The following is a 14851-nucleotide window of genomic DNA, read 5'->3' on the forward strand; positions in this document are numbered from 1 at the left end:
TCAGTGTGTGTGTATATATATAAAAAATAAGATATGTAATTAGATATGCAATGTTACTGTAGTTGACTTACTGTGTAATGATGATCAGGGTTTTAAAAATACTACTAGTTTGGTCTAAGTTCATGACCTGTGATTCTGCTGTTTATCAATAGGATTCTAATTTTGGGAAAATTAAATAACCTGGTAAAGGAATGGATACGGGAAATCAGTGAAAGCAAGGTATGGATGTACTTTACATGAAATTGCTCATACTAAGACTACTGTAGGAAGATAATTCCAAAATATGTTCCCAGTCTAAACAGGATGAATCTTAGATTTGGGGATCAAATTGGAAAAACAAATCACCTTTGTGTAGCTTCTTTTGTTTCCAGGTAACATCACCCCTTCAAGTAGAACTTAGTCAAAGAAAGAAACTGATAAATATTGGAAAAAGTCATGGTAGTTGTAATAGTAATTTTCAATTGTTCCCTCTTCTCCCTAGGTAGAAATATAGCTTGACTTTTTGTCAAAACACATATGTATAGTACCATGTTAATTATATGCTTAGATTGTTTGGCTTTGTGAACCAGTGCTAGATCTTAAAATGGACTTCTTGCAGCTTTATGATCTGTGGTCTTTAATGTCAATCCTGTAATATTACTTTTGTAGACTCTAATAATGATAGTAGTGGTTTTGCCAGGTTATAGTCCCCAAACCCCTACATACACCTTTTTTTGAATGATTATAGACTTGCAAAAATGTGAAGATGAAAGTGGCTTTTTTTAGGGGTAGAAGCCTAATGTTTTAAGCTATTTTGCTTTGACTATATTTAGATTGTATTTCTTCTGTACACTTCTCTTATGAAATGGGAATTTATACATGAACGAGATTTGGGGGGGGACACGACCCTGCTATATATGTGGTGATCCTTGAAAACAAAATAATGAGAATGTCTTGACTGGTGTAAGATTGGAAACTACTTAAGTTAATTCAATATATATTGCAAAATAATTTGGTTTTGATTTGTTTATATCTTTTGCTGCGTGACCATTAATGTTGGGCTTCAGATTGTAACATTGCATCCTGTTATGAAAGGGTAACTGTCTTTGCCCACAGTACTGTGGATTCAAGTTTTTTTTGAAGGTACAAATCTAGGCACTTTAGTATATGTATCTGAACAATTTTAACATAAATACCTCTCCAAAACCCAAACTTTAATTTAAAGAATGTAGTATGGGTGTGTCTGAAAGTAATTTAATAAACACTGATACTGTAAATAGTATTTTTCTGTTGCTCTAAATTGGAATCCATCATCGATTTCTAAGTCAGCCTAAAATGCCTGACTATTAAGCAAAATGTGTTAAATGTCCATAATATTTTGAAGATGCTGCACCTGAAGTGTAGAACTGCTGGAACAATTACCAAGTTTGAAACAGTAATGTGTAATATGGTTGAAATGTTACAAAGGGTTCCCAAGTGGCAAACATACCTCTGTCTTCTCTGTAAATACTAAGATTATTATTGCAGTAGTAACTACACCTTAAACAACATAAATTTTGTGGAATATTTTTTGTTTTGTTTTAAAATAAATTGTGTGTGTTGTTATAACTTTGTAAGGTAAAATAACCAATTTTATTTGCTCCATTTAGAATCTTCCACAGTCTGTAATAGAAAATGTTGGAGGAAAAATTTTTACATTTGGATCCTATAGATTAGGGGTTCATACAAAAGGTAACATTTACTTTTATTATAAAAACTCGTATGTTTGAGCTAATGACGTATCTGTAAATGTCACACTTAAATAACAAAAAACTTGCTGTCTTTTGAGGTGGTGTTAGATTTTTTTTTTCTTTTTTTTTTTTTGGTCAGCCATCTTCAATCTTCGTTCTAAATAAAAGAAATACATTCCTCTATTATGTTCTTGTCATGGGTTGGGAAACAGACAAAAAAGTTGGAAATTATTTAAACATAGAGAAAGTTGTATACTTGGCTTCTCATGGTTTGTTCTTTGAAAATTACTACAAATGTTCCGCAATTGAAAGAAGAATTTGTGTATGTATTCAGTATGCTTAATAGCCATGAACTTTTTAATTTTCATTTGGTTTGACTTAGTATTCCTGAAGAAAAGCCATTCTACAGGAAGAGAAACTAAATTTTCCTGTTTGGTTTCAAAAAAATTTCTGGCTATTACTGGCGTTTCACGTGTGTGATGTGTGAGAAACTTACTTGTGCTAATAAACAATTTCAGGTGCTGATATTGATGCCCTGTGTGTTGCACCAAGACATGTTGAAAGAAGTGATTTTTTCACATCATTTTATGAAAAACTGAAACAACAAGAAGAAGTAAAAGACCTGAGGGTATGTGAACTGCCTGATACAGCTAGCTGAAGTGATGATGCTGAGAAGTTAATAGTGAAAGATGATGCATTAAATAAGTAAATATAACTTTACTATTAAGGCTTGCAATGGATTTTTAGTTAACGTGCAGCAAAGCCTATCACCATAGTTGAAATAAATATTCTTCCAAATTTTCTCTGTTCCTGCTTACTAGAGACACTCATTTAAAAATCTGGATGGCAGAATGATCTCCTAACTTAGCATGTGTGTTAGTATTGCAAAATTTCTGCTTGCTTTCTAGCAACAGGCAGATTCAAATATAAGTGTTTGGTCCTGATCCTTTTCAAACTAACTTGCGTGTTTTTAATGAAGGTTTTAAAGTGTATTGTTATGCTGCTGTTTTTATAATTTAATGCTTATATAAACAATTACAGTGGTTGATATTAAATAAACCACCTATATTGGCTGTCAACTGTGCATTTGAAAATGGAGGTTACATTTTTAGTGTGTCTTATTAGATGCTTGTGCAAGATTTTTAGCATGTAAAGATGAAGATTTCCCTTGTAGGAATGGAAGACACACTGGTATACGGTAGTTTGTTTCTCTTCTACCTAAATGACAACCTCCCTAGGTCAACTGGTGGGAGCTTTAATCTTCTCAGTGTTGGCTCAGAGTATATTTTTCTCTGCTGCAATTCTTTCTTTTTAGATGAAGGTAGTTGCTGGCAAGTATTAAACTTTGTTTGGTTTAGTCCTGCTCCCATAAAATAAATGGGACTGTCTCTGCAGCATTCTTTCACTGCATCCTGTAGTTGGTAACTACCAGGGTAGTGCAAACATCTGGTGGTAATACTATATGCACTGAAACAACTGTTTTGAATGCTTTTTTATCTGAACACTTAGTAGTCTTTAAATCCACATGCTATAATTAAGATTATTCTGATTTTCAGATTTCCAATTAACTTTGCTATAAACTCTATCTAACTCAAACTAATGTAGTTGATTTAGCAGCAGCATAGAACAATGTACGCTATTCAGTGTAGCTCTGCAGTGATGCAAATAATGTTTAGGTCAGGGTATCATAACACTTTTAAATCATTCCAGCTAGGTCGAGGAATGTTTGTACATCTCGATCTTTAGGGAGCCTAGACTTTCTTAATGGTTGCTCTAGTGAGTGAGTCTGAGAGAGTTGTGAACTTCATATTTTGCTTAGGATCCACCCTGCCAACCAGTAAAATTAAGGTAACCTTAACTAAGGTTAAGTGCATAGAATAGTGTTGTCTCCTCCTCTTGTTAAGAACTGGAACACTCTTAGAACTCTGTTTAGCCTCTGGCAGTACCTAACGTTTCTTATTCAGAAGTATGCAGTGTTCTTGGCTTTTAAAAAAGTAGGTCTCTGCAGATCTGCATTTAGTTCAGATGCTCAGTTCAGGAAGGTGGTATTCCTAGCTGATTGCAGAGTAGACATCAAGTTTCATAGTTTCATCATGGATACTGTTTGTCAAAGTACCTTATTAATGACCACATTTAGAAAAGATTCTGGAGACCACTGACTTGCAACTGGTTTAGATGAAGGCAGACTGCGTAGTTACACAGTTGTCTCTTTGCCATTTCTCATAAAAAGCTGACTGCAGAAACAATAGAAGAGGCCTCAGAGTAAGAATCCCCATAGGTTGGCCTTCGAATACTTAGAGATGCTGTGAGGAGTAAAAGGTGCTTGATTGTGTCCTACATGCAGCAAGAGAGAGAGACTTTGAGGTAACATCATCAGAGCTGGTTGGTATGAGTTTGGGTTATAATTAACATCTAGACAGTTGTAGCACAGAGTAGATCAGTGCTTACTGCATAAATCCTCAATGGTGGAGAAAGATGTTGCTGACAAAAATTGACCCGAAAACGGAAAAGCATCTGTGTATATAGCGTTTCATCGTGATTGTTTAGACCTGCTAGCTATTGCTTGTAAATGTTCTTCTCTATGCTGAAGATAAAATATAACTTTTTTCCCCCTAGGCTGTTGAAGAAGCTTTTGTCCCAGTTATTAAACTTTGTTTTGATGGAATAGAGGTAAAGATCTTCTTTTATTTTGTTTTGGTAGAACATGGTTAAAACAAAGTTTTCAAGATCTCCATAACTCATGTAGTATTCATTTATATGAATGTTACTAAAATGACTCCCCTAAGTTCATACCCAAGTCCTTGACAACCATTCTCAGTTGTGTAATTTAAAGTAGGGCTTTAAGACTGAAACAAGTCTTTCTTGATGTACTTAAAGCTGCATGTAGAATATCTCCCTGTTCTTTCTTAGGCACTGCTTCCCACTTCTACTGATTAGTTTAGTGACCTGTAGAGTACCAGTTTTGGCATTTTTAAGACTTAACATTTAATAGAAATTATGTTCATAAATAATGTGACTTCAGTAATTTTTGGCTGCTAACGATTCACTGTCCAAACCTTAAATTCAGATTTGCTTCAATACCTTATACCATAGGAACTTGTGTGATCTCTGATCAATTCTCAGAAATGTATTGTTGAAGGCAAACTAGGTATCCCCTTTGTCCTGTTCTGTTCAGACGTCTGTAAACACATGACCAAAACAATGGTTTTGGTCTGCCAGTTTCTCTCCAGTTTGCTTGTAGCCTGATGGATCAGCTGTCTTGAAGTGATGAACTTGTTTAACTTGATATTTACTATTTGGGGGGAAGTTGCTGAGAAAACAGGAACACTGCTTTCAAAAGATACTCTGTTAATCTTTCTCAGACTGTTTTATAGTCAACCTGTCATCTTTTCTTGGTGACAAGACAAAAACATATGAACTGTTCATACACACAGTTCATCAGACTTGTACCTGGCTTATGTCAACCAGTAACTGGTGGGTATAAGAAGGGTACTTCACAGCAGGGAAAGAATTCCGGTGCTAATCTTCTGACACATGACATGATTTGAAGAGCTGTAGTATTGTACACAAGACTGGATAGTTCCTTCTCTCCCAGTCCGAGTTAAATATCTGCCTTGCAATTATAATGGTCATTACTTAGGGTACTGGCAATTTTTGAGTCTCAGGAAGATGATGAACCACACCCCTTGCCCTCATCCGTCCAGCTTTACTTGTTTGTATTTTCAGACGTTTGTGTCACTTGACGCTTAGGCAGAGAGATGTATTTTCTCCAAATGAGAGAGATGTGCAGAGAAATGTAATACCATGCAGTAAGCTAGCCTGTGACTGTGCATCTGTGTCAGCCATTTTATTACTGTCTCATATACAGTTGGGTATTAGGAACACTTTTCTGGAGAATCTGTTTTCTGTTTACATAGGTTAGGTATTCATTCTAAATATTGAAACTTGCCATAGGCCTCCTCTGGTTAGTCTGCTATTTGTATGTTTTTTAAAATCATTTACGTTCAAGCTAGTGTTTTGTCTCCTTTTTTGAAAATGAAATTCAGAATACAAGCCTAAATAGAGAAATAAAAGGATTGTCTGCTATAAGAGTAGTAGTATCTTGCTCCAATGTAGTCATTTATGGTGAGCTTTGGTGTCTTACGTTTGTGACTGAGACTTAACCCATGTTGCTGACAGTGCTTGAGAGTTCTCTAGTCTTGAACACTAACTTATCATAAGCACTCTTTTTATATATACAAGTGTCGTTGGGCCACAATTTCTGATAGTTGCGTTTGTGCCCAGTATGTCAGTATCAGAAGATTTTAATTTAATTTTCTTTTTCCTAATCCAGACAAAAGGTGTCAGAAGTTATTCTCTCCGTAAAGAAAACCTTAGAACTGAGGAAAAGGAGTTCAGTTTTGTGGTGATCCTGTCAGTTAAACTTCAGAAGTTTCTGCTAATATCAGTTTTTACACATGCATTTTATGTTCTTGCTTAAAATAAACAAGAACCTTCTTGATTTTTTTTTTTTGTTCTTCCTGTAGAAAACTGATTCCCTGCCCCCCTCCCCAAATGAGATAGGACAGGCTATTCATGTCTTTATTTGAAAAATTCTTTTATTGTTGATGAACTTTGAATCTTTAGAGGTGCTAGGCCTTCTAGAGGTAGAACTTCAAGCTGAAGTTCATTTTGAACTTCATTTACATTGAAAAATAGTACTTTTGACTTAAGTAGAAACTTCTACTTGTAGTATAGAATGTTGTTAAGACCAGGTATTAAAGACTTTAAAATCAGAAGTGCATCAGATGGATGCAAAGTTTTAAGCACCTACGAGAACTTCTTCATCTTAAGGTATCTTCAGCTTTGTTTTATCTGAAATAATTTTTATGTAACTAAAATGGTTTTATTCTTGGTGCAGTAACACTAGGTATTTCATCATCTTGTAGGTGAAGTGATATCAGTTTATGGCGATTAAAAGTCTCATCTGGTGAAGGGGGCTTGCTGCCTAGCAGACCAGCTGCCGATAGGCACTTTATATTCTCATCAAACTGACTGACTGACACCTAGTCTAAGACTGGAAAGGCAAACTGACTTCTGTACTCTGTGTATGTCCTTGCTGTGTATAGGACAATGTAAAACTCTAGTTCAGTGCTGAACAGTATCTTAGATGTTCTTGACCTAGAAAAGCTGTGATGACAAATTATTGCAGAAGTAATAGCAAAGAAATTTGGCATAATTTCAAAATTTATACAAATGCATACACTTGCTCAGTAGCTTGCTAGATTTTCAGAACTTCCTGTTTTCTGTAATTAGATATCTAGACTTTTCATAAATACAGAAAAGTCTCCTACTTTTTCTGTAATTCAGTAATAATTTTGAGAATATTTAGGTTAAAACTAGGTTATGTTTTCATGACTTGCTCTGATGTAGTAAAATTTTGTATTCTGGACCTAGAAGTGGTGCTTGTCCCCAAATGATTTTTATTTACGTTGACAGTTGACATAGTTTTTACGTGTGTGCTGGTTCTGTATTGATCTTAATGTGTATTTTACCCTCTTGGAAAAGGAGCCATAAGATAGATTTGCATCTATTCGCATCTGAAAGTGTTTCTTTTAGTGTCTGTGAAGGGTGTTAGTATGTATTGTTTAGAGATTCTTTGTACTGGGAAGACTACTATTCTTATTACTAGTAAACTTGATGAAAACGGGTTACAGAATTAATTCTGCAGAAGAAAAAATAGTTTTCTAATGTCTTATCTCTTTTTTTTTTTTTTTAAGATTGATATATTGTTTGCAAGGTTAGCACTGCAAACTATTCCTGAGGACTTAGACCTACGAGACGATAGCCTACTTAAAAATTTAGACATTAGATGCATACGAAGTCTTAATGGTATGTATGTACAGTTTTGCATATAAACTTCTTGTCTAATCTGTTAATAAGTATCCTAGATTGTTTGATACAGTAGTTTAGTTGTGGACTTGACTGAAAATATAGCAACTCTATAGCTGGAAATGAAGTCATAGCCAGTTTTATATATCTTTTTGGAGTGAAGGGTTGTTTCTTGTTGGCCAGATTTTTATAAAATTTATAAAATTTTTATAAAAATTATAAAATTTTTTCTTTCATTTGGGTGCTGTCTAGAAATTAATGGGACTTGCAAGACTTCTGTGTGGAGCTCTATCTATTTATGGAAATAAAGATGGGTGCATTTTTTTTAATTTGTATGTGTTTTAATATGCATAAATTGCTTCAGTGACAAATTGGGGATATCAAAATACTGTCAGTTTGAGGTCAGGTCTTTAGTAGTTTACCAGCTTGTGTAACCCTTAATTTCCTATAATACCGCAGCTTAAAAAATTGTTATTTATGTATGGGGCGGTAGGGGCTTCAGTCTGTATGCAACTTCGCAGGGAAGAGGAGCATGTGAGATATCACTGACTTCTGTTATGAGCTGAAAACTTGATAATTTGGGATTACCACAGCAGCTTGCGCTGTTTTGTGAAATTCACATTTGTGCAGTCTCTGAAATTCATACTTGCCTCTTACTTGCTTTGAAAGGAACTCCTAGTCCTAGGTAATGCTATTTTCTTGCAACTGTTTAAAAACAATGAACAACTATTTATTCTTGATTAAAAAAAAAAAAAAATCAAGCAGTTAATATTGTCATCTGTAATATTATTCTTAAGCCTGAAAATATCCCATCAAAGTAATGATACAACTTGTATGTTTAGAAACTATTCTTTTTAGCCTGTTCTCATAAATTCAAACAAAGCTTTGACCAATGACTTCCAGGTTTTCTGTAGGTCCATGAAGACTCATGCTTTTTTTAATTTGTCTGCACATTCTGTGATATACTGCATGTAATCCCATAACAGCAGAACTTAAAACTGGTATGTTTCTTAAACAGCTTGTGCAGTTCATTAATAACAGAAAATGCGACATGAGTTTCCAGCATGCTGATCTAAAAAGTTTGATAGCTTTGAAGGTGGGAGAGGGTAAGCAAGCAAAAAACTCTGGAGGCAGCAAGCGTAATGGATTCTTTCTTTTGGCAGGTTGCCGGGTAACCGATGAAATTCTGCATCTAGTACCAAACATTGACAACTTCAGGTTAACACTGAGAGCTATCAAACTGTGGGCAAAACGTAAGCAGTTTTATTCCAAAATTTGTGACGTTTTCGTTAAGTCTTACGGTTACTGATAACTGTCTCCTTTTGTCTCTTTCCTTCTCAATCTACAGGCCACAACATCTATTCCAATATACTAGGTTTCCTTGGTGGTGTTTCCTGGGCTATGCTAGTAGCAAGAACTTGCCAGCTTTATCCAAATGCAATAGCATCAACTCTTGTACATAAATTTTTCTTGGTATTTTCTAAATGGTATGTTGTTTTTTTTTTTTTTAAATCTAGATTACACTAAAATAAAATTGTTTGTAGACACTAAATTTTAGTCCTGTTTTTATGGTATCATTTTCAGCTGTTACCAGATTAAGATGGTAGTTATAAGCATTGTTCTTGCTGCCAGAAAGTTGTTAGTTCGAGTTTTTCAGTGTCACCCAACATGTCTTGTTCTTCAAGTATCCAAAACAAAAACATGTCTTGTTCTTAAAGTATCCAAAACAGTTTTTAATTAAAATTTTCTTAAGTATTTATTGTAACTCAACATTACTCTTCAGATAAAATACTTACATTGTGCAAAATAAGAGCAGACACCCCAAAATTTAAAGACTTTTAACATTCGAATAATGGGAAAAGGAGTTATGTCAATATCTGGCTTAGGCACATAGCTTAAATGCAGTTTAGGAGAACCAGTGGCGAAAGTGTGGTTTTTAATCATGTCAGTCTGGAGAGGTAGGTGTTTTGGAATTACATACGGTTTCATACTCCTGAGCCAGTTACCTCAGAAAGATGGTTTGAATAACTCTGGGAACAATGGGAACGTTCCAGGTAAATTTAGAATGAATGGGACAAAAGTGTACTTTGCAGATTACAAATGAATACTGTTTTTCTTGAAAGAGCATGTCTGGATACCTATATCCTTCATGAGACATGGACAGATTTTAAGAATCATTGTACCAAATTGTTGCTTTACTTCAAGTATAGTGTCTGTCTTTCTTAACGTGAAGATAATTTCCACAGTTTCACTGTCTTGAATCCATAGGCTTTATAGCCTCTTTGAGGTACCTAGTGTTTAGTAATATCTTGCCACACTAAGCTAATAGAAGAAAATTGGTTGCAAGCTCTGTTTAATGTGTTCCTTATACTGCTGTCCATTCTATATGTGCATAGCATAGGAGTGTTAATGTACAAATACCGAGAGATTAACTCACTTCTACTTTTTATAGGAAGATAACTTTACTCATGGGAGTAGAGACGACTTGAAGAACAGAAGTGTTACTTTTCTTTCTTTTTTGGTGTTTCAGCATGGTTTCTTTTGGTATTTTTTTTTTTTAACACATATGCTTTGTAATACTATAATGCTGTAATCATGCTGGCTGTTTCTTCTGTAGTCTGTCTGTGAAACAGCTGGCTTGAAGATGGACCCAACGTCAATCTTCATAGAGAAATTCTTCGATAGGTATATTTCAAGAAGAATTTAGAGGAGTTTACTTTAGTTACCTAAGCCAGTGGTTATAAAGCTCCAAGACTACAGAAAATTCATTGTTCTGATGCTCTGGAGAAGCCAATTACAACTGTGTTGTAGTTCAGCAATACAGCTTATTTAAACAACCCCAGTTAGACCAGCTTAGTCTTGAGGAAATGATGCTTTACCTTGAGAGCAGAGTTAAGAAGGATCGCATTCAAAAGTATTGTTTGTTGAACATACATGGTTGTATCCAATAGTCTTATTCAGTGCTACAATCTTTTTGAACAGGGAATGGCCAAATCCAGTGCTATTGAAACAGCCAGAAGAATGCAATCTTAATTTGCCTGTATGGGACCCAAGGGTTAGTGTATTATTTTTTCCCCTATAAGTCACACTGTACAATAAATTCAGTTGCTTAAAGAATCCTAGGTGAACTTCATTTTGGGTTTATTAAAATTAATATTTTGGTATTATGTCTTCGTTATAAGTAATCTCTAGTTCTCCTGAGTGTGGAACAAAGTTATCTTAATTTTCTAAACTGATCGCTTGAAGCACACTTGCTGAACGGTGTACTTTTTACTCCCAACTTTTGCAATAAGTGATCTTAAATACTCAGCATAATTAGATATACGCCTTAAAGCAATGCATTTTTGAAAAACTGCTTATATTAAAATGGTTTGCTTCTGACTTAAAACCTGTTACTTTTGCAAGTATATTAAATTCACTTCAATGCAAGAGTCACAGCTGGATAGGTTCGTTTCCATATAGCTGTAGTAATGTGTCTTTTCATCTTGGACCAAAGAAGATCGTAACTTGAAGTCTTTACATTGTTTTGTATATTATTTATAATATTTGATCTCCATCTTTGTAGCACTTATATTAAGGACATTGGACATTAATATTCTTCAGGCAGTCAATAAAACAGCTTGTAGGAGATGCACTGCTCACATTCTGAGGTTTCAGTAGGGCATAGTGTGAATGTGTTCAATGCTGTTTAGTCAATTTTGGAATAGTTGGTGTTCAACTAATCTTTTGGCAAATAGCGTAAGCACCAGAGTTTGAGTTGTATGCCCTTTTGTACTTCAAATCTGTTTTTCTGGTTGACAAAAGTCCACGTTTAAATAATGTGAGACAGTTGAAAAAGTGTTCTTGAGTCTTACTGTTATTCCTGGGATAGGGGGTTGAGGTTAGTGTGTGATGGGAACTGTTCGAGTTGTAGTAGCTAAACAAAGTGGGGTAAGTGAATGACAGGATTTTAACTTTAATTTACCATCTACCGAGATTGCTACCCTAATGCTATTTAAATGTATTTTGTGTGTGTATGTTTTGTCCCTTCTTTTTTGTTTCCCTGTGTGCCATTTAATAAAAGATATGTTAACGCAAGTGATGCTTCTGTCAGGTTGCCTAGAGCCTCTCGTCTTAAGCTGGCTCTTTATTTTCAGTAGTGTTACAGAAATAAAGCATAAAATACTTTTCGCAAGGTCTGAAGACAGTCATTCTTCTGAAGGTGCTCATGTGGTGATGAGGTATCCTTGTTTTGATGTGATCACAAGCTAATTTCTATTAAAGAGAGAAATTGTTCTGTTCAGTTGGTATTTCTGGACTTAGAAATGCCTGCAACTTGATCTTGATGTGCTGACAGGTTACAGCCCTCCCACATCACTGTGGTTCAGAATGATGTCCTTTGTGAAAGCATTATCCTTGTTTTCTAAACTTTCGCTGAACTATTGGTAAACTTACTTGGTCTGCAAACGAAGGGCTCTTAGAACTTAAGACTCGGTTGTAGTAAAGGGAGAAATCCAAATTTGTTAACTCATGTGTATGCTTGAAGAAAACTGATTGGCTGTTGTTATATATAGGTAAACCCCAGTGATAGGTACCATCTTATGCCTATAATTACACCAGCATACCCACAGCAGAACTCTACCTACAATGTGTCCGTTTCCACACGGATGGTCATGGTTGAGGAATTTAAACAAGGTAAGTATTATCTTCTGATCTCTATATAAATGTTTTCAAATGGATTTAAAATAGTTCCATTGTGGGTATGCTTTGTGAGGGGGGAGGTGGGAGGATGTTAAGTAGTTTCTTGACATGATACTCTCTTCCGAGGGAGGTAGAACTTGGCCTGTTACGCTTACATGGCTTGAAGTTCTGAATTCAGTAGAGACTTCCGCAGATCTGTCCTTCACTCTTAGAAACGGAGGGTAATTAATTAGAATGCCTTGTGCTCTGAAAATGAGAATTAAGGGTACAATATCTTTTTTTTTTGTTTATTTTAGTGGCTTTAGATTTTGTCATGCCACATGGAAGATTAGTGTAGTAATCCTACTTGATGGCTGTTTCTGGGCCTAATACAAGACACTATACTTGCTCAGAGATGAGTGCCCTAGATTTATCCTAGTAATCTACTTGGATAATTATAGTAGATAAGAGAAGATGTTATCAAACCAAGGAGTAGACTTGAACAAGTAGTTGCAGAGAGCAACTACCAGTAGCTCTCAGGCAGAGCAGTAGTTTATTGTCTCACTGTTTCTTTGCCTTGTTGTACAATGTCTTGCATAAGAGATGATTCAAGTACTGTAAGGAAGAAGATCTCTATCTTCTTTGGACTGAGTAGTTACTGTGGCATACACAAAAGATTAAATTGAGCTGTGTTACACTGCAAAGCAAAAATATGTGAAATCATCAGACTGAACAAATAACATATATTTCTAAACGTATTTTGTTGAGGTTCTTTTTAATATGATTTGTATAACTAATGACCATGTAAGGTATGACTGGAATATAAAGCTTATTGATAAATTCCTTTGAATTTGAAGGGGGGAAATAATTCGTAGTAAACTGCTAAATTAATAAGCTGTTTTTACTCTGGGTACTAAACTGTATTTAAAAAAAAAAGTTTAAATGTTTTTTTATAATTTAGGTCTTGCTATCACAGATGAAATTTTGCTGAGTAAGGCAGAGTGGTCCAAACTTTTTGAAGCTCCAAACTTCTTTCAAAAGTACAAGTATGTATTTTATGGCATGGCAGAATATTTTAAGTTTTATCAGTTAAAATATCTAATGATGCTCTGTAGCACAGGATCTTAAATATACATACATTAGATTTACAAAAAGTGTTTTGTTAGGATTTTTCTATACAGAGGGGGAGTGAATGCACTACTATCCTTTCTCTTAGAAAATGAGTAATTTCCTCAGATACTTTTTTTTTTTTTGTCTTTAGCATGTATTTCAGAAACCTGTTAGTCTCTGACCAGATATTTACAATGTCACCAGTTAACTATACAACTGGTATGCTACCAATAAAATTGAAGACATATCAGCTGGTTTGACTAACAGAAATGTTCTTTAGTGGTGTCAGTAAGCATTCTAAAAATGGGTCTTGCCTCCCAGGAAACAAGATATTAAAAGAACTAATTCTGAAGGTCAATATTTAAGATGAATACGTGCTTGAAACTGTGTGTTTTCTTCTGTCAATACAGTCAACATTTCACTCTGATAATAAAAGATATTTTTGCAATTGTGTTGACTAACTGCCAGATGTACTAGTTATTACTAGATTTTTTTCATTAAAGCTTAAGGCTTTTGGCTCTTTATTAATACTCTTTCACACCTAGCTTCTCTAATTTTGTGATGTCTCTAAGGGAAATACTGAAGTTCACACTTCACATTTTTAGAGTTTCTAGTAATATGCTTGTGGGGCAGAAGGTTGTTAAATGTATATGGACTTGCTGAAAGTTGTATTTTTATAATAAATATGGATTATTAAAATACGGACTACATCTTCTTTGCCCTCAGTTGAAATTGGAGACCCATTTTTCTTGAATCAAGATCAAGTATATTTTACACTTGTTTCTGTGTTGGGTGGTTGGCTGGTTATGTACTAATCTAAACAAGATTGAAATATACAGTTCCCCCATTAAAAGAGACTGATGACCTTCATAATGTGTCTGTGTTTTGTTTCTATACCTCTTGCATGATAAAAGCTTTAAAACATTTGGATGGCTTTTATGTTGTACCTTGGAGATTAAGTTTGAAAACACTTAAAAGAGCACTGTAAAGTTATATTATTTTTTGAAGTTAAAAATGGGCTGCAGACAAATCAGTTTCTGCTCAAGAGGTTGCTAATAAGTTCCCTAGTACATTTTCTTTGTTTCTTTCAAAACTAGGAAAAAATAGGAAACATTAAATGTCATTTGAAATAATCTCCATTTTAATATAGCTTTTTGTGTACCAGCTTTAGCCATTTTATCAGTTTTAGCAATAAAAGCTTCTCTTGCCAACATTAAATATCCAGATTTTGTGTGTTTAGCACAAAATGTCTTTGTGCAATTTTTTTCTTTTTTAACTGTGTGGAATGGTATTATGGAGCCTGCTTTAATCTAAATTACCCAAGGTTTTCTCTGTTTTACCTTAGTAAGTAAATTTAAAGCTTTGGTTAGTAACCTTTATGAAATAAAATCATTATATGCAGTCATCAGTATGCAATAAATGTGGCTCTGTTGGTTAAGTCTCCATCTGAAAGCTAGATGTTTTGGATTCCCCCCACCCCCACCCCCCCTTCACACTCTCCT

At 34.7% G+C, this 14851-nt stretch overlaps 1 protein-coding gene across 1 annotated transcript in view; it reads left to right on the forward strand.

Moving 5' to 3' along the window:
• The window catches only part of PAPOLA (poly(A) polymerase alpha), a 48016-nt gene that overhangs the window by 13083 nt on the left and 20082 nt on the right, over positions 1–14851 (forward strand). Inside the window, exons 3-12 of the mRNA XM_009322542.1 lie at positions 153–219; positions 1629–1710; positions 2228–2337; positions 4326–4379; positions 7469–7580; positions 8744–8833; positions 8929–9067; positions 10563–10635; positions 12134–12254; positions 13201–13285. Coding sequence (XP_009320817.1) covers positions 153–219; positions 1629–1710; positions 2228–2337; positions 4326–4379; positions 7469–7580; positions 8744–8833; positions 8929–9067; positions 10563–10635; positions 12134–12254; positions 13201–13285 — 933 coding nt within the window. The remainder of the gene's footprint in view (positions 1–152; positions 220–1628; positions 1711–2227; positions 2338–4325; positions 4380–7468; positions 7581–8743; positions 8834–8928; positions 9068–10562; positions 10636–12133; positions 12255–13200; positions 13286–14851) is intronic.

The sequence above is a fragment of the Pygoscelis adeliae genome, unplaced genomic scaffold, assembly GCF_000699105.1.
Source record: "Pygoscelis adeliae isolate BGI_AS28 unplaced genomic scaffold, ASM69910v1 Scaffold374, whole genome shotgun sequence".
NCBI classification, from domain to species: Eukaryota; Metazoa; Chordata; class Aves; order Sphenisciformes; family Spheniscidae; genus Pygoscelis; species Pygoscelis adeliae.